This window comes from Salvelinus alpinus, chromosome 23 (genome assembly GCF_045679555.1).
Source record: "Salvelinus alpinus chromosome 23, SLU_Salpinus.1, whole genome shotgun sequence".
Lineage (NCBI taxonomy): Eukaryota > Metazoa > Chordata > Actinopteri > Salmoniformes > Salmonidae > Salvelinus > Salvelinus alpinus.
Genome location: NC_092108.1, coordinates 11,813,907 through 11,839,520, shown reverse-complemented (window position 1 = coordinate 11,839,520; position 25,614 = coordinate 11,813,907). Strand labels below are relative to the sequence as shown.

At 43.9% G+C, this 25,614-nt stretch overlaps 2 protein-coding genes across 3 annotated transcripts; both read left to right on the top strand.

The window, feature by feature from the left end:
• The first annotated feature begins 1,518 nt into the window (after positions 1-1,518).
• Positions 1,519-4,322, top strand: dnaaf6 (dynein axonemal assembly factor 6). Its single transcript, XM_071360947.1, has 6 exons — positions 1,519-1,726; positions 1,974-2,043; positions 2,412-2,508; positions 2,640-2,736; positions 3,002-3,087; positions 3,876-4,322. The coding sequence occupies exons 1-6, from the start codon at positions 1,634-1,636 to the stop codon at positions 4,006-4,008; spliced, it is 576 nt and encodes a 191-aa protein (XP_071217048.1). The 5' UTR covers positions 1,519-1,633; the 3' UTR covers positions 4,009-4,322.
• A 177-nt stretch (positions 4,323-4,499) lies between these two features.
• Positions 4,500-18,431, top strand: LOC139550219 (type I phosphatidylinositol 4,5-bisphosphate 4-phosphatase-A-like). 2 transcript variants are annotated; one of them, XM_071360945.1, is made up of 8 exons: positions 4,500-4,712; positions 5,822-6,015; positions 7,110-7,216; positions 13,474-13,579; positions 13,897-13,949; positions 14,528-14,618; positions 14,940-15,053; positions 16,739-18,431. In XM_071360945.1, the coding sequence occupies exons 1-8, from the start codon at positions 4,595-4,597 to the stop codon at positions 16,838-16,840; spliced, it is 885 nt and encodes a 294-aa protein (XP_071217046.1). In that variant the 5' UTR covers positions 4,500-4,594; the 3' UTR covers positions 16,841-18,431. The 2 variants fall into 2 exon arrangements, with proteins under 2 accessions (XP_071217046.1, XP_071217047.1); XM_071360946.1 differs by lacking the exon at positions 16,739-18,431 and having other exon boundaries at positions 14,940-16,278.
• Positions 18,432-25,614: the final 7,183 nt, after the last annotated feature.

The following is a 25,614-nucleotide window of genomic DNA, read 5'->3' as shown; positions in this document are numbered from 1 at the left end:
CCCAACCCCCTGCTCCGCTCTGCTCACCCCAACCCCCTGCTCCGCTCTGCTCACCCCAACCCCCTGCTCCGCTCTGCTCACCCCAACCCCCTGCTCCGCTCTGCTCACCCCAACCCCCTGCTCCGCTCTGCTCACCCCAACCCCCTGCTCCGCTCTGCTCACCCCAACCCCCTGCTCCGCTCTGCTCACCCCAACCCCCTGCTCCGCTCTGCTCACCCCAACCCCCTGCTCCGCTCTGCTCACCCCAACCCCCTGCTCCGCTCTGCTCACCCCAACCCCCTGCTCCGCTCTGCTCACCCCAACCCCCTGCTCCGCTCTGCTCACCCCAACCCCCTGCTCCGCTCTGCTCACCCCAACCCCCTGCTCCGCTCTGCTCACCCCAACCCCCTGCTCCGCTCTGCTCACCCCAACCCCCTGCTCCGCTCTGCTCACCCCAACCCCCTGCTCCGCTCTGCTCACCCCAACCCCCTGCTCCGCTCTGCTCACCCCAACCCCCTGCTCCGCTCTGCTCACCCCAACCCCCTGCTCCGCTCCGCTCTGCTGTGTACATATGAGCCTTTTTACTTGATGTTTTTCATATTTAAAAAATCTGAATTATTATCTATCAAAATTAATAAACTATATTCCACACCCACTTTCTTCCTCTTTGCTCTCACTTTTATCAGTGTGGTAATCTGCAATTTGCACTATTTATCCTTGGGAGTATTCACTGTTTCACTGAAAATCTGTCCATTTGTGTAAATGTTATTTTTTTGGGGTTGAGACATTCTGTGCACTGGCAGTACTTGACGGATCAGAAGTTTGCCAGGTCACTCATTCGGCACAGCATCTGTGAGAAGAGACTATTTTGTTCACATTGTGGCACTAAAGTGCTCAGGCCTGTTGCATGGCACAGTCATGGGTCCCCTCCCTCTGTCTCCTAGGTAACAGGGGTCTAATGCTGCATTCAATTGCAAGTCGAAACTCGGAAATGTCCGACTTGGTTGAACGGCCTGGTCACGTAGGTACAAGGAGTTAACAGGTCTGAATTGTCCGATTTTACTAGGTCTGACTAATACGTGAACACGGCAGGGACCCAGAAAGGAATAAAGGTTCAATGAATGCTGAGGACCAGATTATCAAATAGAGATGTGCTGAATTCCTCCAAACCCTTAGTCACTCCTGTAGATCTGAAAATAATGAATACATTTAACCTCGCCTTCTGATTAGCTGGCTTGAGTTTTTCCGTATATTGTTTTTCAGATCGGAGTACACGAGTACCAGTCTGGAAGGTTCTGTGACTCTACTTAAACTTGTGTGGTACTCGTCACTCCCACAAGATGACGTAGTCGCGGTTTCCATGGCATCGAAAAAAGCTGAGCGACCATCTCCCTGGAAACAGTTGCCCGACACATTCCCACAGATAGGTTTAGTTATAAAAAATATTTGACGTTCCCCTTTGGGACAGGAATATATCCTGTCGCTGTGAATTTATTTTGTTTAGATAATCTTGATTCGCCTATTTTAGGTACACAGAGATTAGCCATTAGGTTTAACGCGAGATTGACGTATCCAGCAATATTGTTTGTTGTAACTTGCTAACGTTAGCTGACTTTGTGAAGCCTTTGCTCGAGCAAGTGAATATTCTTTCACAATGTCAATGGAGGGGTTGTCATCAGTCCAGAATCTACAAGCGCTCTCTGCCCTCTTATCCACGCGGGACGAGGATGATGAATATAATTGTAGTGTAAGGCATTGCTAACGTTAATCGTTGAGATGAGTTGCACTTCTCCAACGTTAGTTTTGCGTAAACAAACTAGCTAATAAAATTGGTTTTGGCAAACAAACTGTAATAACTTGTCCAGTTAGCATGCTAGCAAAAACCGATGATCATGCAACTAGTTAACGTTAGATATGTGACAATAGCTACTTTGCGCTTGCTTTCTATGTCAGTCTTTGAAAGTGATTTATTCTTTGAAATATTTTCTGAACAGAATATGACATCATCCACCGTAATGGGACCTGGAGATATTGGTCTCCCTTCACCTGCTTCCCACAAATCAGGTATGTTTTTATCAGATGGCCTGTACCAAAAAGGTAGTGGAATATGGAATAGGGTGCCATTTTGGGATGTAAACAGTAACAAGCTGTGTATGTTGGGGCTCTCGAGTGGTGCAGTGGTCTAAGGCAATGCATCTCAGTGCTAGAGACCCTGGTTCGATTCCAGGCTGTATCACAACCGGCCGTGATTGGGAGTCCCATAGGGCGGCGCACAATTGGCCCAGTGTCATTCGGGTTAGGGTTTGGCCGGGGTAGTAAGAATTTGTTATTAACTGACTTGTCTACTTTAAATAAAGGTTAAATATATATTTTTAAAATGAAGTTACAACTAAAGAGATCCTATGAAATGACTAATTCTATGGTTACAACAGCCTACACCAAGAAGGACAGTAAAGCCATCTGGAGTGAGGAGGAGGTGACAGAGGGGTCACAGTTTGATGACCTCACAGACACCCGGCCAAAGCCTGAGTAAGTCAAGTTTGCAGTCTATCACCATGAAAAAGAAAACAACATTCCAGACAATGCAATTGGTACTCCCATCCCTCACATCTGATTTCTTCGTCATTGTTGTTGGCTGGGGAACGTGTGTGTGTGTTCAGGTATGACATATTGCTGAAGCAGAATGTTGGGACAGAGGACGTGTTTCTTGGGATGAGCAGAAAGGATCCCTCTTCCATGTGCTGTGACAGCATGCTGGTAACCATTGAGATCCTATAATTCATTCTATACGTAATTCTATAGGATCCTGTATGTAATTCTATGCTATTGGTAACCATGTAGCTACAGTGTTGTGCTCTGTAATGCAATGTTACATCTTCTTGCGTCTATTACTTGGCTTGAATAGATGAATAGAATGTGCTCCATCTGGGTTGAGGGCAAGTTTTTTGGAGTCTATTACACCCATCTGAAATTTATCGTACAGAACAATAATATAATAATAATATAAACTGTATCTCCTCAGGTGAAAATCAAACTGCCAGACACCAAAGCAACAGATGTAGTCTTGGATGTGAGGGAGAAATTCCTTGATCTGCGAACGCCAAACTTGTAAGATTCTTTAGAAAATTCTTTAGAATGTTGCCTGCCCGCCATCCTTCTGTAAAGAGTTTCAGACTTTCTATCCACAGTCAGAAAACTATTTGCTACTATTTACTGACCTCCTCTCTTGCTCCTTCTTTCTTCATAAAGAATGCTTTATCTCTATATTTATCTCTATCTAAAGCACGTGTCGTCATCTCTCTCTCTCTCTCTCTCTCACTCACACTCACTATGTATTTCTGTCTCTTGCTCTTTCTTTCTCTCATATCTATTTTACTCATTAAAGCTAGAATCCTTAATTGAAACCATAACAAAGCGGACACCCCCCCCCTCTGTTTTGATAAAAAAAGAATGGGCCTGGAAAAAATGTAAGAACTCTCAAATTAACAAGACAGGGCTATGGATGCAAGGATTTATCGTTTTAACCATGTTTTGAGGCTATATAGCGTTTGTTTACATGTTAGGTTCTGATGGGGTATGACAGTTTAACTAAGATCAAATCAAATTTTATTTGTCACATGTGCCGAATACAACAGGTGTAGTAGACCTTACAGTGAAATGCTTACTTACAAGCCCTTAACCAACAATGCCGTTTTAAGAAAAATAATTGTTAAGTAAATAGATAAGTAAAAAATAACAAATAATCAGAGTGCAGCAGTAAAATAACAGTAAAATAAGGCATTTATAAGTTATAGTCTTCAAGAATCAATGGGTTTATATAATTAATTCAAAAGTCCAAAAATGGATGTAGCAATTAAGGAGTCTAGCTTTAAATCCTTTCTTCTCTCTCCACACAGTAAACTGGGCCTACATCTTCCTCACCCAGTCCACAGTCAGGATGGAAAAGCCCAGTTCTACAGTGAAAGACAGGAGCTGGAGGTCACTCTACCAATGAACCGCCTCATGGACCAAATCAACCTGCAACGATGAGAGAAAGTTAGGAGAAAGGAAAAATAATTGAGGAGCAAACTGAACTCGAGAGGAAATTAAGCAAATCTTGGAGGACACGTGCATGTGGTTATGGGTTCCTGAAGTCCTGAAGTCTCTATCTATCTAGGGGTTCCTTCAGTTCCTACATACCTGACCTGTGCACAGGTGAGAGCAGAGCCTCTGTCTTCAGTCATGAAGCAGAAGAGATGGCTATTTCATTATAAAGTCTGACCATTTAATCTGTTCATTGAATATATATTTTTCTGTTCCATGAAAAATATTGGCAGCGTTTCAATAAATACATTTGTCTGGTTTATTTTCCTCCTTGTGCTATATTCACCAACACCCTCTCCTATATTTTAGCGTTACCATTCTTGTTTGTTACTATGCAATATGCTGTGTTATCATAGGCAGTTGTGGGCTGTGTTGACCAATTATGGGGAAGCGTGCATGGTCTGACAGTCACAGCAGCGAACGTGTGATCATGTGACGCATACGTTTCAGACAAAATCCTGGACACAACAATATAACGGCTCCATATCATTGCACTGTACGGTTCTGCACCTCCCACGCATTTGCTCTCGGTATGGCGGACGGTGAGAGGTCCCCGTTACTAGCAGATCTTGGAGATGGTGCTCTTGTCGGCGGTAACGGCGGAGTGTCACCAGGCTCGGCTCCCTATGGTTTACCAAATAAGCCACAAAGTGAGTATCCATGGATGTTCTACCTAGCCAAAGCGTCGGTCACTAAGATTTGCAGATAGTCAAGAGCACGAAAGGTTGCTTTCTTGGTATCTACATGGACAGTTAGTATCTGGGGAATAAATCGTGGTTGCTAGCCAGCTGTTGATGCAAGCATGCCTGTTAGCTAGCTAACAAGCGGTTAGCTGGCTGCTACGCCCATCAAACCGAATAACTAGCTAGTCACCTGGCTAGCTAATTGGCTCCATTTTTGTAACGTTTTGGCATTTTCTGCATTTTGTCGGCTAGTCATCATAGTTGCAGGGATGTACTAAACAGAAACACCCATGATGTTTTGCGTTTTATGTATGGAACTAACTATAACTTTGTCTACCCAAAGATGGCTAACTAAGTAGCCCAACTAGCTAATTGCTCAGTATAGTATGCAAGATACCAGGTGATCCACGTGTTTATAATATTGTTGGTAATTCTGAGATGTTGGTGGCCTATTATAAAATGATAGCTAGTAGTGTAATATTTCTACAGTTATTTGAAGATATACCGCCAGTGATGTCTAGCTAGCTAGTTTGCAAATCTCTGTTGTATGTAACCAAAACACCTGATTTGATTGACACCGCTCTGGGCCACTAGGGAAGCTCATAATTACTGCAATATAAGACGACGACCAACTGAGACAGTAATTGGGAGGGGCTACTGTACTTACCTACATATTAGAACAACGGCATGAGTTGAGGGGTAAAACAGATGTTTGTTCACAATATGCCTTTTAATGTATTTATTTACAAACAACTGATTTATTTGAAGTTATTTGTATAGTGGTAACTGCTGATTTCTGTCAATCGTACTACAATTATGTTAAGTTCCATACACACACACACACACAGAGAGAGAAGTCCCTGCAGTTTTTTTTTATAAAGCTCATTTTCAGTTGGAACTCCAGCCTCAAGTTCTGTGTAACCCTTTCTTGTTTCAGCGGCAGTGCACTACTCTGCCACTGTGTACATTTTGCTAAGGCCTTAGTTAGTTGAATGCACTGACTAAGTCGCTCTGAATAAGAGTGTCAGCTAAAATGACCAACATTTTAAATGTGCCTCCCTCTCTCTGTATTTCAGGCTTCCCTCCCTTCCCCAGCCCCACCCAGCCCTCAGTGCTCCTGGGGGAGGACCCTCCTCCGTACTCCCCCCTCACCTCCCCAGAGAGTGGCAGCGCGCCAGTCATCAGCTGTAGGGTGTGTCAGAGCCTCATCAGCGTGGAGGGGAAGCTCCACCAGCATGTGGTCAAGTGTGGGGTCTGCAACGAGGCTACGGTGGCTAACCTGTTTAGTGTTTACTGCCTGCATGTTCATTTAGGTTGCATCTCAAATGTTCACTGTGTAGTGCACTACTTCTAAACAGAGTCCTATGTGTACCTTACATCTACCTGCGTGTTCATTTAGGTTGCGTTGCAAAATGGTACCCTGATAATGACTTGTTAATCTTGTTTGGCTTGTTCTCCCTCTCCCTCTCCTCCTCTCCCTCTCCTCCTCTCCCTCTCCTCCTCTCCCTCTCCTTCCTCTCCCTCTCCTTCCTCTCCCTCTCCTTCCTCTCCCTCTCCTTCCTCTCCTTCTCCTTCCTCTCCTTCCTCTTCCTCTCCTTCCTCTCCTTCCTCTTCCTCTCCTTCCTCTTCCTTCCCTTCCTCTTCCTCCCTTCCTCTTCCTCCCCCCTCTCCCTCTCCTCCCCCCCTCTCCCCCCCTCTTCCCTCCCTCTCCCCCCCTCTTCCCCCCTCTCCCTCCCTCCCCCCCTCTCTCCCTCCCCCCTCTCCTCCTCCCCTCTCTCCTCCCCCCCTCTCTCCTCCCCCCCTCTCTCCTCCCCCTCTCTCCTCCCCCCTCTCTCCTCCCCCCTCTCTCTCTCCTCCCCCCTCTCCTCCCCCTCCCTCCTCCTCCCTCCCCTCTCTCCCTCCTCTCCCCTCCCCCTCCCTCTCCCTCCCCCCCTCTCCTCCCCCTCCCTCTCCCCCCCTCTCCTCCCCCTCTCCTCTCCCCCCCTCTCCTCCCCCCTCCCTCTCCCCCCTCTCCTCCCCCTCCCCTCTCCCCCCTCCCCCTCTCCCCCCCTCTCCTCCCTCTCCCCCTCTCCTCTCCTCCCTCCTCTCCTCCCCCCTCTACCCCCCTCTCCCTCTCCTCCCCCCTCTGCCCCCCTCCTCTACCCCCCTCTACCCCCCTCTACCCCCCTCCTCTACCCCCCTCCTCCTCCCTTTCCTCTCTCTCCTCCCTTTCCTCTCTCTCCTCCCTTTCCTCTCTCTCCTCCTTTTCCTCTCTCTCCTCCTTTTCCTCTCTCTCCTCCTTTTCCTCTCTCTCCTCCTTTTCCTCTCTCTCCTCCTTTTCCTCTCTCTCCTCCCCTTCTTATGTGTCTCTGTCTCCCTCTGTAGCCCATCAAGAATGCACCAGCAGGGAAGAAGTATGTCCGCTGTCCCTGTAACTGTCTACTCATCTGCAAAGTCACCTCTCAGAGGATCGCCTGTCCCCGCCCCTACTGGTAAGGGGGCTAATTTTTATATATTTAGAAACCAAAAAGGGGTGATATTAATTAACAATTTTGATCTGAATGTGTAAACTGTTCAAACGGATCCCCAAATAAGGTGGATACTTTTAAATATGCTATTGGACCATAAACAGATTTGGCTCATTAATCTACTGTCCAAATAATGATGATCCACGCTGCTTTCGAAAGAAAAGAAAAGAAAAAAATATATATATACATACATACAGTTGAAGTTGGAAGTTTACATACACCTTAGCCAAATACATTTAAACTCAGTTTTTCACAATTCCTGACATTTAATCCTAGTAAATATTCCCTGTCTTAGGTCAGTTAGGATCACCACTTTATTTTAAGAATGTGAAATGTCAGAATAATAGTAGAGAGAATGATTTATTTCAGCTTTTATTTATTTTGTCACATTCCCAGTGGGTCAGAAGTTTACATACACTAAATTAGTATTTGGTAGCATTGCCTTTTTAAATTGTTTAACTTGGGTCAAATGTTTTGGGTAGCCTTCCACAAGCTTCCCACAATAAGTTGGTTGAATTCTGGCCCATTCCTCCTGACAGAGCTGGTGTAACTGAGTCAAGTTTGCAGGCCTTCTTGCTCGCACACGCTTTTTCAGTTCTACCCACACATTTTCTATAGGATTGAGGTCAGGGCTTTGTGATGCCCACTCCCAATACCTTGACTTTGTTGTCCTTAAGCCATTTTGCCACAACTTTGGAAGTTTGCTTGGGATCATTGTCCATTTGGAAGACCCATTTGCGACCAAGCTTTAACTTCCTGACTGATGTCTTGAGATGTTGCTTCAATATATCCACATCATTTTCCTCCCTCATGATGCCATCTATTTTATGAAGTGCACCAGTCCCTCCTGCAGGAAAGCACCCCCACAACATGATGCTGCCACCCCCGTGCTTCACGGTTGGGATGGTGTTCTTCGGCTTGCAAGCCTCCCCCTTTTCCCTCCAAATATAACAATGGTCATTATGGCCAAACAGTTCTATTTTTGTTTCATCAGACCAGAGGACATTTCTCCAAAAAGTACGATCTTTGTCCCCATGTGCAGTTGCAAACCTTAGTCTGGCTTTTTTATGGCGGTTTTGGAGCAGTGGCTTCTTCCTTGCTGAGCGGCCTTTCAGGTTATGTCGATATAGGACTCGTTTTACTGTGGATATAGATACTTTTGTACCAGTTTCCTACATCTTCACAAGGTCCTTTGCTGTTGTTCTGGGATTGATTTGCACTTTTCGCACCAAAGTACGTTCATCTCTAGGAGACAGAACGTGTCTCCTTCCTGAGTGGTATGATGGCTGCGTGGTCCCATGGTGTTTATACTTGCGTACTATTGTTTGTACAGATGAACATGGTACCTTCAGGGGTTTTTGAAATTGCTCCCAAGGATGAACCAGACTTGTGGAGGTCTAAAAAAAAAAAAATCTGAGGTCTTGGCTGATATTTATTTTTTAGATTTTCCCATGATGTCAAGCAAAGAGGTATTGAGTTTGAAGGTAGGGCATGAAATACATCCACAGGTACACCTCCAATTGACTCAAATGATGTAAATTAGCCTATCAGAAGCTCCTAAAGCCATGACATAATTTTCTGTAATTTTCCATGCTGTTTAAAGGCACGGTCCACCTTGTGTATGTAAACTTCTGACCCACTGGAATTGTGATACAGTGAAATAATCTGTCTGTAAACAATTGTTGGAAAAATTACTTGTCTTGCACGAAGTAGATGTCCTAACTGACTTACCAAAACTATAGTTGGTAACAAGAAATTTGTGAAGTGGTTGAAACACTTAGGTTTTAGTCATTAAAACTCATTTATGTAAACTTCCGACTTCAACTATATAGATAGATATATATCTCTCTCGCTCTTACAAGCAATACATGACTCAATTATTATGGTGAGAGATTATAATAAGGTTTTAAGTACCTCAATGGACATTAAAGGAAATCACACTACAAATTATTACCCTCATGCACTTAAGGAAATTACAAATATTATGGACATTTTGGAATTAGTGGATATATATGGAGGCTTAAATATCCTGACCTAGTGAGATATACATGGAGGAGGTTTAATACCCTGACCTAGTGAGATATACAGTGGGGAGAACAAGTATTTGATACACTGACAATTTTGCAGGTTTTCCTACTTACAAAGCATGTAGAGGTCTGTAATTTTTATCATAGGTACACTTCAACTGTGAGAGAAGGAATCTAAAACAAAAATCCAGAAAATCACATTGTATGATTTTTAAGTAATTAATTTGCATTTTATTGCATGACATAAGTATTTGATACATCAGAAAAGCAGAACTGAATATTTGGTACAGAAACCTTAGTTTGCAATTACAGAGATCATACGTTTCCTGTAGTTCTTGACCAGGTTTGCACACACTGCAGCAGGGATTTTGGCCCACTCCTCCATACAGACCTTCTCCAGATCCTTCAGGTTTCGGGGCTGTCGCTGGGCAATACGGACTTTCGGCTCCCTCCAAAGATTTTCTATTGGGTTCAGGTCTGGAGACTGGCTAGGCCACTCCAGGACCTTGAGATGCTTCTTACGGAGCCACTCCTTAGTTGCCCTGGCTGTGTGTTTCGGGTCGTTGTCATGCTGGAAGACCCAGCCACGACCCATCTTCAATGCTCTTACTGAGGGAAGGAGGTTGTTGGTCAAGATCTCGCGATACATGGCCCCATCCATCCTCCCCTCAATACGGTGCAGTCGTCCTGTCCCCTTTGCAGAAAAGCATCCCCAAAGAATGATGTTTCCACCTCCATGCTTCACGGTTGGGATGGTGTTCTTGGGGTTGTACTCATCCTTCTATTCCTCCAAACACGGCGAGTGGAGTTTAGAGCAAAAAGCTCTATTTTTGTCTCATCAGACCACATGACCTTCTCCCATTCCTCCTCTGGATCATCCAGATGGTCATTGGCAAACTTCAGACGGGCCTGGACATGCGCTGGCTTGAGCAGGGGGACCTTGCGTGCGCTGCAGGATTTTAATCCATGACGGCGTAGTGTGTTACTAATGGTTTTCTTTGAGACTGTGGTCCCAGCTCTCTTCAGGTCATTGACCAGGTCCTGCCGTGTAGTTCTGGGCTGATCCCTCACATTCCTCATGATCATTGATGCCCCACGAGGTGAGATCTTGCATGGAGCCCCAGACCGAGGGTGATTGACCGTCATCTTGAACTTCTTCCATTTTCTAATAATTGTGCCAACAGTTGTTGCCTTCTCACCAAGCTGCTTGGCTATTGTCCTGTAGCCCATCCCAGCCTTGTACAGGTCTACAATTTATCCCTGATGTCCTTACACAGCTCTCTGGTCTTGGCCATTGTGGAGAGGTTGGAGTCTGTTTGATTGAGTGTGTGGACAGGTGTCTTTTATACAGGTAACGAGTTCAAACAGGTGCAGTTAATACAGGTAATGAGTGGAGAACAGGAGGGCTTCTTAAAGAAAAACTAACAGGTCTGTGAGAGCCGGAATTCTTACTGGTTGGTAGGTGATCAAATACTTATGTCATGCAATAAAATGCAAATTAATTACTTAAAAATCATACAATGTGATTTTCTGGATTTTTGTTTTAGATTCCGTCTCTCACAGTTGAAGTGTACCTATGATAAAAATGACAGACCTCTACATGCTTTGTAAGTAGGAAAACCTGCAAAATCGGAAGTGTATCAAATACTTGTTCTCCCCACTGTACATGGAGGAGGTTTAATATCCTGACCTAGTGAGATATACATTGCGGAGGCTCTATTAAGCTAGTCGTCTTGACTACTTTCTTATGTCATTCTCTCTGGCACCAGAAGTTTAAACTATTGATGGTGGACAGAATGCGGGCGGACCATTAAATCATTGATATACAGTGCATTCAAAACGTATTCAGACCCCTTCCCCCACATTTTGTTAAGTTACAGCCTTATTCTAAAATTGATTAAATAAACCATTTCCTCAATCTACACACAATATCCCATAATGACGAAGCGAAAACAGGTTTTTAGACATTATTGCAAATGTATTACAAATAAAAAATTGAAATACCTTATTTACATAAGTATTCAGTCCCTTTGCTATGTGACTTGAAATTGAGCTCAGGTGCTTTCGGTTTTTATTTATCATCCTTGAGATTTCTACAACTTGATTGGAGTTCAACTGTTGTATATTCAATTGATTGGACATAATTTGGAAAGGCACACACCTGTCTATATAAGGTCCCACAGTTGACGATGTCTCCCAGTCCCTGCTGCTGAAAAACATCCCCACAACATGATGCTGCCACCACCATGCTTCACCGTAGGGATGTTGCCAGGTTTCCTCCAGATGTGATGCTTGTCATTCAGGCCAAAGAGTTCCAGCTTGGTTTCATTCACCCTTAGAATCTTGTTTCTCATGTTCTGAGAGTCCCTTAGGTGCCTTTTGGCAAACAAGTGGGCTGTCATGTGCCTTTTACTGAGGAGTAGCTTCTGTCTGGCCACTACCATAAATGCCTGCTTGGTAGAGTGCTGCAGAGATGGTTGTCCTTCTGGAATGTTCTCCCATCTCCACAGAGGAACTCTGGCGCTCTGTCAGAGTGACCATCGGTTTCTTGGTCACCTCCCTGACCAAAGCTCTTCTCCCTCGATTGTTCAGTTTTGCCGTGTGGCCAGCTCTAGGAAGAGTTTGGTGGTACCTTTCCCCAGATATGTACCTTGACACAATCCTGTCTCGGAGCTCTACGGACAATTCCTTTGACCTCATGGCTTGGTTTTTGCTCTGACATGCACTGTCAACTGTAGGACCTTATATTGACAGGTGTGTGCCTTTCCAAATCATGTCCAATCATTTGAATTTACCACAGGTGGACTCCAACTGTGGTAGAAACATCTCAAGGATGATCAATGGATACTTATGTAAATGTATTTCAGTTTTTATTTGATAAATTTGCAAAAATTACTAAACCTGTTCCTGCTTTGTTTATTATGGGGTATTGGGGGGGGGGGGGGGGGACTATTTTAATACATTTTAGAGTAAGACTAATGTGGGAAAAGTAAAGGGGTCTGAATTCTTTCCGAATGCACTTGTTTTTGGTCGCAGGTTCAAGGAAGGCAGAAAAATTTCAGCATTTACCTGGTGTTAACTCTGCAAATAGCCCTGCTGGGTGATTTTGAAAATTCCATTGATCAATAATATAGTACTTTTTATCAAAAATGTTTCTTTAATTTACAATCAAACTTTTAGAATAGAAAGGTTCAGAACCTTTGAAACTTCACAGTTGAAAAATATATGGCAAATAGAATTCCTTTGACCTCATGGCTTGGTTTTTGCGCCGATATGCATTGTCAACTGTGGGACCTTTTTATATAGACAGGTGTGTGTGTGCCTTTCCAAATTTATGTCCAATTAAATTTAGCACAGATGCACCTGAGCTCAATTTCGAGTCTCATAGCAAAGGGTCGGCATACTTATGTAAATAAGGTATTACAGTTTCTTATTTGCAAAAATGTCTTAAAACCTGTTTTCTCTTCGTCATTATGGGGTATTGTGTGTAGATTGCGGGGGGGGGAAAGTTATTTAATCAACTTTAGAATAAGGCTGTAACGTAACAAAATGTGGGGAAGGGATCTGAATACTTTCCGAATGCACCATATGACTGAAATGGCACCCAATTCCCTATAATAATGCACTACTTTTAACCAGAGCCATATGGCCCTGGTCAAAAGTAGTGCACTATATAGGGAATATTTTGAACACAACCACTGCCTGGATATGAAGATAGTTTGTCCAGGTGGCATGTTGTCTACTTGGTGAATACAGTTGTTACAGTATTTGAAACCCCTTAATTCACACTGATACTAGTACAGCAAGGGCTACGTTAGGCTAACCCAGGCCCCTAGATACGTTTGTTGACCGGTATGGAACTTGCGCTCAGTTGCATTTAAACCTAGCTAGTAATACTGACTTCGACTGAACAGCGAGGTAAGTGGTTGCTGAGTTTTTAAAATTTTCTTCCTGGCACTGACTATGCTGATAACGGCTATTTGGAAAAAGGGTCTACTTGCAATGACTGACTGGTTGTTTTTCCCTACTATAGTCAGTGGGATGCACTGACTGGAAGTCACTCTGGATAAGATCAACTGCTAAATGACTCAAATGTTATGTTTGTTTTCCTGTGTGGTAACGCTGTTGTATTTGAACCTAGCTAGTAATACTGACTTAGACTGAACAGTGAGTTTCTGTGATTGTGCTCCCCAGTAAGAGGATAATAAACCTGGGTCCAGTCCACCCTGGTCCAGCAAGCCCTGAACCCCAGCCGGCCGGAGCTCGCGTCTCCTGTGGACACTGCAACAACACTTTCCTGGTACGACCCTTCACCTCCCTCAAAGCTAGGCTCTATCTCAATGAGTCATTCCATGATTCCTCACATTCTTTCTCCTTGACTGTTAAGGAGACGGTTCCTCCCCTTTAGACCTTCTTGTCCAATGCATTTTCAGAAGGATGCGAGAAAAAGGAATCTAGGGAAGATGATTTGAGAAAGAGCAACAGTGTACACCAAAGCAGTTATGAATGCCAGGAATTCTTGAATGTTGCGAACATGGATAATACTCTACTGGACTAATGAGTTGACATATTGTATAATATTTTATATTTACTTGACTTTCTTGTAATGTGTTTCAGTGGACAGAGTTTACTGACAGGACACTCGCCAGGTGCCCACACTGCAGGAAAGTGTGAGTACCTATTGGTTTCTCCGTCCATAGGCTGCTCGGTCAATACAGCCAAGTCTATCTGTGGTTATACCACAATTATGCTCAAGATGAAGTCCTTCAGTGGTGGCTGGCACTTAAAACTGAGGACAGACTCCTAGTAAAGATTGGAATGTAATTAATGGAACTTTTCAAACGTATGCTTTCCATGTGTTTTGATTACATTCCAGCTATTATGAGTTGTCCTTTCCACACCAGCCTCCACTGATGTCCTTCATAGTATATTTTAAATATGTATGTGTCCCCTTGTAGGCAGTTGTCAGCAGTCGGTCAGATTCCCATACCGTTAGACTTCAGCATAAGCTCCTTACGGTCTTGTGTGCAACATCTCAAGTCTGAGCTCAGTGACTCTTACGTAACTTTTATTAGTGTGACTTGCTTCATCAACTAATAATTTAAACCTATGAAGTAGTTCCATTACCATTAAAAATGCTTTTGGACAGCCGAAGCAAGTCACACCAATTCTTCTGGGTATATTTCATGTAATACATTTTTTTTTTTACCATTTTCCCTTCTCTTTTGTCATGCGCTTCGACATGCAGCTCCTCTATTGGTCAGAGGTACCCTCGAAGGCGGAGCTTGTGGTGTGTTCTACTATGCTTGCTTTTCAGCATCTCCACTGCTGGGCTGGTGGTGAGTACACTGTCCACTCTACATGACACCTCACAATAAACACACCCCCAAGAACACGATGTTTAAAAAATGCATAATATCGTCATGTTTCACACCCACTGCCACGCCAAATCACCTAAGCCCTTTTTTAGCTAAGGGAAAACCCTGTATGTGTCTTGGGTCTACGTCTCTGTGTTCTCTCTCCTTTCGCTGTCTCTGTCTGTGTGTGTTCTGTGCCTCAGGTGGCTACTTTACATGACACACTGTCAGTTCTATCACAAACACACCACCCGTAGCCTTGTAACATGCTGCGTCTAAGTCTTCTTCCTCTGTGTTTTGTAGGCAGGTACGTGGGTGAAGGCCCAGGCCTACGGGGGTATCTATGCTTCCTGGGCCATGCTGATCCTGCTGGTACTCCTGACCCTGGGTCGGGCTCTATACTGGGCCTGCATGCCTGTTAGTGAGCCCCTACAGAACTTCACATAGACACACACACACACACAGGTGTAGGGTGAAGTTGCCCCTAGATGCTGATCTTGGGTCCGTTTTGCAATTTCCCCACTAATGGGTAAGGTCAGGATTGTGGGAAGGGACGCTGATCCTAGATCTGTACCTAGGGTGAACTTCACCCTTGAGTAGGGCTGGGCGATATATTGAATTAATTTGATGTTTTGCGCGTTATTCCAAATGCCTGTATCGCAAGAATCTAGTTAGTTTATTTTTATCGTTTTTCTGAGAGTTTGTTGTCTTGTTGGTCTCGTCTCCTTCGCTTCTTCTGTGCACCTTCCCATTTACACCAGAGATCTGTATATAATGACAAGATGCTTATGTCTCCGCTATAACGTTGTGAGTCGTTGTCCCAAAGGCGGGAAGGCAGCCGATAAGCTTAGGTTAAGAAAACAACATAGCAACGCATTGGGCTTATTTTGGTGAGTGAAACCTCTCGCTTCGCCTCTTCCTCTCTGTTTACACACACACCAAGCCCCTCCCCCTGTCACACAACATCCTGTCTGACAAGCGGTTTCAACTTGCTATTTGCCGGTTTGGTCCAACAGAATCGGTCATATGGACACCAAAAAACATTGAAACATTATTTTACTGGAAGAGGAGAAGTTAACCTTTTCAACGATACCCTTTTTATGTCTCAACTCCTCAAATTACGCACAGAGCAGACACTACTAAAACGTCTGTTCCCTGAAAAGAAATGTTCCATGTTGCGCGTGGCATTACTGTTCTACTAGCTGTCTAGTCTAGCTTTTAAATGTGCAATAAGCAAAAAACACAATTATATTAACTAGTTCTCTTTATGAGATAAGGTAGGCCACTTGATTTCCACATCTGAACGAAGTGGACAGACTAGCATTCTGTTCAAACAATTGGAGACGGACAAGAAGGGCGCGTTCATAACAATTCAACTGTTTTGCCTTGTTGGCGAGCAGATCCAAGTTGGCTAAACTCGAAACCATAAAGATTAGTTGGCTACTCGCTAACTAGCACGTGGGCTAGTGCTTGAGAGATTGTTTGAGACATGTGTTTCATTTTCTCTAATGCCTGCTACAAGAAGTTGGGTCATTATTAGGGAATGTGTATTATACTTGGTTCTGGTTAAATTTGTAAACAAAAAGGGCATTTTCATAGACTGACTTGGATGTCAGATCAGTGATTTAATTCAAAAAAGCAGGTTTAAACTATTTTGATAAAATAATTAAGTGATTAGTGGGTCTGACAATTGTTGTAGGCTCATATTTAGCCTAGATTTAATTTTACGAGCCCTGAATTAATCGGATTATTTCTGACTGTTTGAAATGTAGAGTATTTGACCTTTTTAATTGTACAACAAAGCTTATTTAGAGAGAACATAAACAATCTAGGTGTGTGTATATGTATCGTCCATAAGATGTGATTTTTAAGCCATATCGCCCAGCCCTACCCTGGTGCCTTTTATTTAACTGAAGATCAAACCAAGAAGTTCCCCACCTTCCCTTTAATCTTTTGTCATTGTGTTTCCATACTGGATGATGAATAATATCCTAAACTCCTAAAAGAGCAGTAGCTTGACTTCTACATTACTTATGAATTGATGAATAGTTTGCTTTAACATGTTCAACTACTTTCCCTTCCCTGTTTTAATCGTTGCTTAGGCCAGTCTCTCTATGGCAGGCGCTGGCAGACACACCAGAGCCTCATATCATGGCATGGCTGAGTGGAACCAAGTCTTAAATGATGACATAGCCCTCGGATAAGACTGCTCCTCCGCAACCCTGAATATATGTTCTGTTTTTGGGGCATTTTACATGAGATTCATTCATTTGTTTTGGATAACCCTTGAAGCGTTGTTGAAAGGCAAATTGAGGCAAGTGTAAGGTGAACACTACCTAAATTACCCTCCTTTTCCCAGACATGGAGCTGGGTTTGAAGGGAGGTTAGGATTGTGTCCCAAAGGGCACCCTATTCCCTAAATAGTGCACTACTTGTGACCAGGGCTCAGTCTGGTCAAAGGTTAGAAGTAGTGTACTATATAGGGAACAGGGTGCCTATTGGTTTGCTTGCTAGGGCATCGTCAGAGTGAGGTCTGTCAGTATGTTGGAGTCGATATTTATGCTGCATAATCTGTCTGGGAGTGTTTGTCTATGATCCAAAGCAGTTTAGAAGCCTTAAAGAAGTTGGAGGATAAGATTCAACAATTTGACTGGACACACACATATATACGTACACACTCTCATTCCCCACACACACATACCAAAATTGTGAGTCACTGTAGTGGTAGGCAGCCAGCGTGAAAAAGCATCTCTCCTCAAGGACTTCAGTTTACACACAAGTGATCTGATCATCTCTTTATTGTGCTCTTGGTTAATATTGTATTCTTATCCATCTAATAGCTTACAAGTGAGGTCAACATGAGCTCTCAGTGGAACTCCTAGAGATGTACTAGAGAGCTTCAAGGTGGTGAAAGCTAGAGAAAAGACTGGCTTTGTGCCAAGTGTGCTGTCTATCCAACTCTATGGTCTTACTACACTAAATGTACCATGATGAGGCCCTGGTGACAGACGCAGGCTGTGGTTGTTGTAGACCCCTTACTCTTCTAGTGGTGCACTAAATAGGGAGTAGGGTGCCGTTGGGGATTCAGTCAGGGTAAGAGGAAACGGTTGCTGAAGATAATCTATACACACTACCTGCATCTTCAAACACACTTCATCTAACCATATATCCTGTCTGTGGTTTGGATGTGGTCAATTATTATTATTATTATTATTATTATTTTTTACAGCAATGTTCACTTTTTTGTTTAAATTGTACACTTGTTGTTCGTGTAAGAGTAATTATTGCTAAACCGATATTGCACTTGTTTGCATAACACTACATGATTTGATTCTTGGAGAACTTTTTATTTTTTGTTTTGTTAATCAATAGGGTTATTTTTGCAACCCATGTTACTTTAACGGGAATCTGCAAAGTTGTTATTTGACTTACTAACACATTAAGCCTCTGGACACGGGAACAGATTACCACAGATTACCACACACACATTCCTCATTTACATATAGACAATCAAACATTTAAACCACAAATGGCATCATTTTAAACACACACACACAGTGACAAACAGATGGATACACATACAGCTCTTTGAGATGGTTACCCTGCTTGACAGAACTGTGACGGTAGCAGTAATAGATATTTTAAAATATCTTGTTATTTATTATAATGATCATGTTTTAATCATGATATTATGTACAATATTGATCATGTTAATGATGCCAATAATCAACAACCTGGCTGATGCTCATATGAGTTTGTTTACACACAATAAAGACATGATGTATGAAAATATCAGAATGCGTTTTAAGCTTTTTTTTTTGTGTTCCTTTTAAAGACAGTTTACTACAACATAATACAAGACAATAATGAAAACCAAACAGTGGCATTACAGATACTCAGACATATTCACAGGCTGTTTTATAATGGAATTACAGTGTCAGTTACATTCTATTCAAATGAAAAGTTGAGGTTCCATGATGCTTTGATGTGCACCAGTGATCAAGAAGTGTCAAAACATTTTATGACCACGCATGCACACCTAACCTGGCTCCTTTTGGGCTCTTGGGTTTCATTATTTCTGCGACATGAGATGGAAGGATTAGTAACATTGAAAAACTTTAAAAAATAAAAAAAGAGCTCCCTGGAGAGAGCGAGGGAGGGGGTAGAGAAGTCAGCAGGAAAAAAGAGGTGCCCACGTTCCAAATGGGACCCTATTACCAATGTAGTGCACTACTCTTGACCAGGGCCCTATTGGGCCTGCACTATACAGGGAATATGGTGCCATTTGGGACGTGACCAAGGGAGGAGAAGACAACTGTTCCTCAAGCCTTCTGGCTGTAAGTGGCTTTAGCTTGGAAGTTACCATCGAGAGCATCCTGACTGGTTGCATCACCGCCTGGTATGGCAACTGCTCGGCACCTGACCGCAAGGCACCACTGAGGGTAGTGCGTGCGGCCCAGTACATCACTGCGGCCAAGCTTCCTGCCATCCAGGACCTATATAATAGGCGGTGTCAAAGGAAAGCCCCCACCTCTCCCCTCCATTTGTTTTGTACACTGCTGCTACTCGCTGTTGATCTATGCATAGTCACTTTACCCCTACCTACATGTACAAATTGCCTCGACTAACCTGTACCCCTGCACACTGACTAGGTACCGGTACCCCCTGTATATAGCCTCCACACTGACTCGGTACCGGTACCCCTTGTATATAGCCTCCACACTGACTCGGTACCGGTACCTCCTGTATATAGCCTCATTGTTATTTTGTGTTACTTTTAGTTATTTTTGACTTTAGTTTATTTGGTAAATATTTTCTTAACTCTTGAACTGCACTGTTGATTAAAGGGCTTGTAAGTAAGCATTTCATGGTAAAGTCTACACTTGTATTTGGCGAATGTGACAAATACATTTTGATTTGATTATCTTTAGTTCGGGGGGTATTATCTTTAGGTCGGAGGGCATTGTCTTGGGGCGGCAGGTAGCCTAGTGGTTAGAGCGTTGGACTAGTAACCGAAAGGTTGCAAGATCGAATCCCCGAGCTTACAAGGTAAAAATATGTCGTTCTGCCCCTGAACAAGGCAGTTAACCCAATGTTCCTAGGCCGTCATTGTAAATAAGAATTTGGTCTTAACTGACTTGCCTAGTTAAATACATAAAAAAAAAAATAATTGTCTTTAGCTCGCTAGCCCTTCTGCTAGGTCCTGTTAAACACACACACAGATTCTCACTTGCACTTTGCCTCCCATACAGACATGAGAATCGACAGTCCCACTAAACTCATTCTGTACATGATCGCCCATCCCATACATTCCCTCATCCCATCCATCATACATTCCATCATCCCATCCCGTACATCATACATTCCCTCATCCCATCCATCATACATTCCCTCATCCCATCCCGTACATCATACATTCCCTCATCCCATCCATCATACATTCCCTCATTCCATCCCGTACATCATACATTCCCTCATCCCATACATCATACATTCCCTCATCCCATACATCATACATTCCCTCATTCCATCCCGTACATCATACATTCCCTCATCCCGTACATCATACATTCCCTCATCCCGTACATCATACATTCCCTCATCCCATCCCGTACATCATACATTCCCTCATCCCATACATCATACATTCCCTCATCCCGTACATCATACATTCCCTCATCCCGTACATCATACATTCCCCCATCCCGTACATCATACATTCCCTCATCCCATACATCATACATTCCCTCATCCCGTACATCATACATTCCCTCATCCCGTACATCATACATTCCCTCATCCCATCCCGTACATCATACATTCCCTCATCCCATCCCGTACATCATACATTCCCTCATCCCATCCCGTACATCATACATTCCCTCATCCCATCCATCATACATTCCCTCATTCCATCCCGTACATCATACATTCCCTCATCCCGTACATCATACATTCCCTCATCCCATCCCGTACATCATACATTCCCTCATCCCATCCCATACATCATACATTCCCTCATCCCATCCCGTACATCATACATTCCCTCATTCCGTACATCATACATTCCCTCATCCCATCCTGTATCCCATCACTCTTACTCACTTTAAGCGATCTCTGTTAATGTACAAAGAGAAATGAGTGATGATGGTAGATAGGAGTGGCTTGGAGAGAGAGATGATGGAGAGTCGGGGAAAGAGTTTGATTTATTCATCATACACTCGTCCTTTAACCAGGAACGACGCCGTACCCTGTTTTAACAACACAATAACTTTTGTGTGTTTTGTCGTGCTACATTTGGACATAATTACATTCACATTTAACTACTAATACCACGTGATGGTTCAGCGGCATTATCGGAGGCCATTCAACAAGGAAAGACTCAATCACATTGCTTCACCGTGAAGATGTATGAACTGAATAGGAGGGTTTGGCATTTGTAAAAAGGAATATAACTGTGTTACATAAGAGGAGGTCAAATGGATTATTAAACAACTACAGGTATTTTTGAATATCTGACTTCAGTGTGATGATGATGAAGATATTTTATAGACGCAGTGTGACTGTACCTCCATAGGATCTCTCTCAGTACCATATTGGAGCAAAAGTAAGGGTCCCACTTTAGATTGGAAATGAGGCAGTCAATTACATTGATGGAAGCTACAATCTATCCGCAATATTAAAGCTGATCTACCACCTAAAATAATTCATTACAAATAAATGAAAATAAGGGTCCCGCTTTAGAGTGTCAATAAAATATGCATTTATTACATAGAAATGACATACTGTCAGCACCACAGTAGGTTGGTGGCACCTTAATTGGGGAGGACGGGCTCGTGGTGATGACTGGAGCGGAGATTCACCCTGTGTCTGTACGTTTACTTTGACCTTTTGTCCCGGCTGTCAAGCTAAAAGGCTGGCGAGGCAGTGGGAAGAGAGAAACCCCACATGAACTACGACAAGCTGAGCAGAGCACAATGAGGTGAGGTGACACACTCACTATACCCACATGGAGAAACGCTCAATACTACTGTTGTTTCCATAGATACACATACTCAGATACAGTCTCAATACTACTGTTGTTTCCATAGATACACATACTCAGATACAGTCTCAATGCTACTGTTGTTCCCATAGATACACTCACTCAGGTACAGTCTCAATACTACTGTTATTTCCATAGATACACATACTCCGATACAGTCTCAATACTACTGTTGTTCCCATAGATACTCTCACTCAGGTACAGTCTCAATACTACTGTTGTTCCCATAGTTACGCATGCTCAGGTACAGTCTCAATACCACTGTTGTTCCCATAGATACACATGCTCAGGTAAAGTCTCAATACTACTGTTGTTCCCATAGATACACATGCTCAGGTACAGACTCAATACTACTGTTGTTCCCATAGATACACATGCTCAGGTACAGTCTCAATACTACTGTTGTTCCCATAGTTACGCATGCTCAGGTACAGTCTCAATACTACTGTTGTTCCCATAGTTACGCATGCTCAGGTACAGTCTCAATACTACTGTTGTTACCATAGATACACTCACTCAGGTACAGTCTCAATACTACTGTTGTTCCCATAGATACACTCACTCAGGTTCAGTACTACTGTTACTCCTTAATGCCAACAGGTACTTATTTAAATGCAATTACGTTGAACCAATGTGGAATAGATGTTGAATTCATGTCTGTACCCGGTGGGGAGATTCACCTACAAATCTAACTTCAGTAAACTGATCCTGGTCAACTACCAAGGGCACCCACCTTGTCACCAGGTCAGTATATCCCCTGTTAATCTCAAGGTGTATCAAATGGCACCATATTCTTACTAGCTCACGCATTTCATATAAGGATGTAGGGCTTTGAAATGGACCTCTTACTTTTGGACTCCCAGCTGGTCCAGAGTGCCCCTCTTCTGTTCCTCCCTATGCATTGTGGCAGGTAGCGTTCTCCTGGCATCCGCCAAACCCAGATTCGTCCGTCAGACTGCCAGATGGTGAAGCGTGATTCATCACTCCAGAGAACGCGTTTACACTGCTCCAGAGTCCAATGGCGGCGAGCTTTACACCACTCCAGCCGACACTTGGCATTGCACATGGTGATCTTAGGCTTGTGTGCGGCTGCTCGGCCATGGAAACACATGTCATGAAGCTCCCGACTAACAGATCTTGTGCTGACAATGCTTCCAGAGGCAGTTTGGAACTCGGGTAGAGTCTCGCAACCGAGGACAGATGATTTTTACACTCTACACGCTTCAGCACTCGGCGAGCTTGTGTGGCCTACCACTTTGTGACTGAGCTGTTGTTGCTCCTAAACAAACCCACTGGCTCCAGGTCATCTACAAGACCCTGCTAGGTAAAGTCCCCCCTTATCTCAGCTCGCTGGTCACCATAGCAGCACCCACCTGTAGCACGCGCTCCAGCAGGTATATCTCTCTGGTCACCCCCAAAACCAATTACTCCTTTGGTCGTCTTTCCTTCCAGTTCTCTGCTGCCAATGACTGGAACGAACTGCAAAAATCTCTGAAGCTGGAAACACTTATCTCCCTCACTAGCTTTAAGCACCAGCTGTCAGAGCAGCTCACATATTACTACACCTGTACATAGCCCATTTATAATTTAGCCCAAACAACTACCTCTTCCCCTACTGTATTTATTTATTTATTTTGCTGCTTTGCACCCCATTATTTCTATTTCTACTTTGCACATTCTTCCACTGCAAATCTACCATTCCAGTGTTTTACTTGCTATATTGTATTTACTTCGCCACCATGGCCTTTTTTTTGCCTTTACCTCCATTATCTCACCTCATTTGCACACATTGTATATAGACTTATTTTTCTACTGTATTATTGACTGTATGTTTTGTTTATTCCATGTGTAACTCTGTGTTGTTGTATGTGTCAAATTGCTATGCTTTATCTTGGCCAGGTCGCAGTGGCAAATGAGAACTTGTTCTCAACTAGCCTACCTGGTTAAATAAAGGTGAAAAAAAATATAAAATAAATAAATAAAATGTCTGACATCTTTTTATGTACATCAATGTGTGTTTGACTGTCTGTCTGTGTTCCTCTTTATCGACAGCCTTCCAGTCGGTCACCCGCTCACCTTCTGCCGTATTGCCTCCCGAAGCCCATCCCGTTGCCCTCTTCGGGGCCACTTCCCCTTCCTCTCTGTTCCCCCTCCTCCTGGGAGCTTGAACCCTAATCTGAGGGAGCTCATAGCAGGCCTTCCACCTGCCGCCACTACTGCCCTGGCACCTCAACCCCAATTGCTTCAACGGCTGGCATACCAAGAGCAATATCATCAGAACCCTGCCTGGTGTGGGACTGGGAGGGAAAGAGAGTGGGAGCTGAGGAGGAGAGAGGAATGTAGGGAATGATGATGGAGAGTAGTGGAGGAGGAGGAGGAGGAGGAGGAATGTGGGGAATGATGATGGAGAGTAGTGGAGGAGGAGGAATGTGGGGAATGATGATGGAGAGTAGTGGAGGAGGAGGAGGAGAGAGGAATGTGGGGAATAATGATCGAGAGTAGTGGAGGAGGAGGAGGAGGAATGCAAGGGGAATGATGATGGAGAGTAGTGGAGGAGGAGGAGGAGGAGGAGGAGGAATGTGGGGAATGATGATGGAGAGTAGTGGAGGAGGAGGAATGCAAGGGGAATGATGATTGAGAGTAGTGGAGGAGGAGGAGGAGGAGGAATGTGGGGAATGATGATGGAGAGTAGTGGAGGAGGAGGAGGAGGAGGAGGAATGTGGGGAATGATGATGGAGAGTAGTGGAGGAGGAGGAGGAGGAGGAGGAGGAGGAATGTGGGGAATGATGATGGAGAGTAGTGGAGGAGGAGGAGGAGGAATGTGGGGAATGATGATGGAGAGTAGTGGAGGAGGAGGAGGAATGCAAGGGGAATGATGATGGAGAGTAGTGGAGGAGGAGGAGGAGGAGGAGGAATGTGGGGAATGATGATGGAGAGTAGTGGAGGAGGAGGAGGAGGAGGAGGAGGAGGAGGAGGAGGAGGAGGAGGAATGTGGGGAATGATGATGGAGAGTAGTGGAGGAGGAGGAGGAGGAATGTGGGGAATGATGATGGAGAGTAGTGGAGGAGGAGGAGGAATGCAAGGGGAATGATGATGGAGAGTAGTGGAGGAGGAGGAGGAGGAATGTGGGGAATGATGATGGAGAGTAGTGGAGGAGGAGGAGGAGGAATGTGGGGAATGATGATGGAGAGTAGTGGAGGAGGAGGAGGAATGTGGGGAATGATGATGGAGAGTAGTGGAGGAGGAGGAGGAGGAGGAGGAGGAGGAGGAGGAGGAATGTGGGGAATGATGATGGAGAGTAGTGGAGGAGGAGGAGGAGGAGTAGGAATGTGGGGAATGATGATGGAGAGTAGTGGAGGAGGAGGAGGAGGAGGAGGAGGAGGAGGAGGAGGAGGAGGAGGAGGAATGTGGGGAATGATGATGGAGAGTAGTGGAGGAGGAGGAGGAATGCAAGGGAGAGTCTTTCCTCTTTTGACATTATAATAGATGTCCTATTGTTTGGGATGTCTTTGTAGTTTTATATGTATGATGAATTGTATGTGAATGTCACAGAGTTTACAGTGTACTTTGATATTTATTCTATTTAATATTGCATGTGCTTTTACTTATTCTAGATTTCATGAAATAAATAGGTTTAGTCGTACAAACCTGTGACATGAACAGTACACTTACTTTCTCAGCAATCTTCAACAGAGAAGTACCTGTTGTGTATGACAATAAAATAGTTCAATTATCAAACTGTTGTTCTGCATTATAAGCCAAATTTGCTTTGCATGACAAAAGGCCCATTTCCATTTTGTGCTCAATGATGTTATCAAAACATAGGCCTGAAAGACTCATGTGAAACATCATCACGATCAGAGCCATACTGCTGCTATATAATATATTCCACTCCAGCAGGTGGCAGTATCGCAAATGTCGTTACCTCGACAC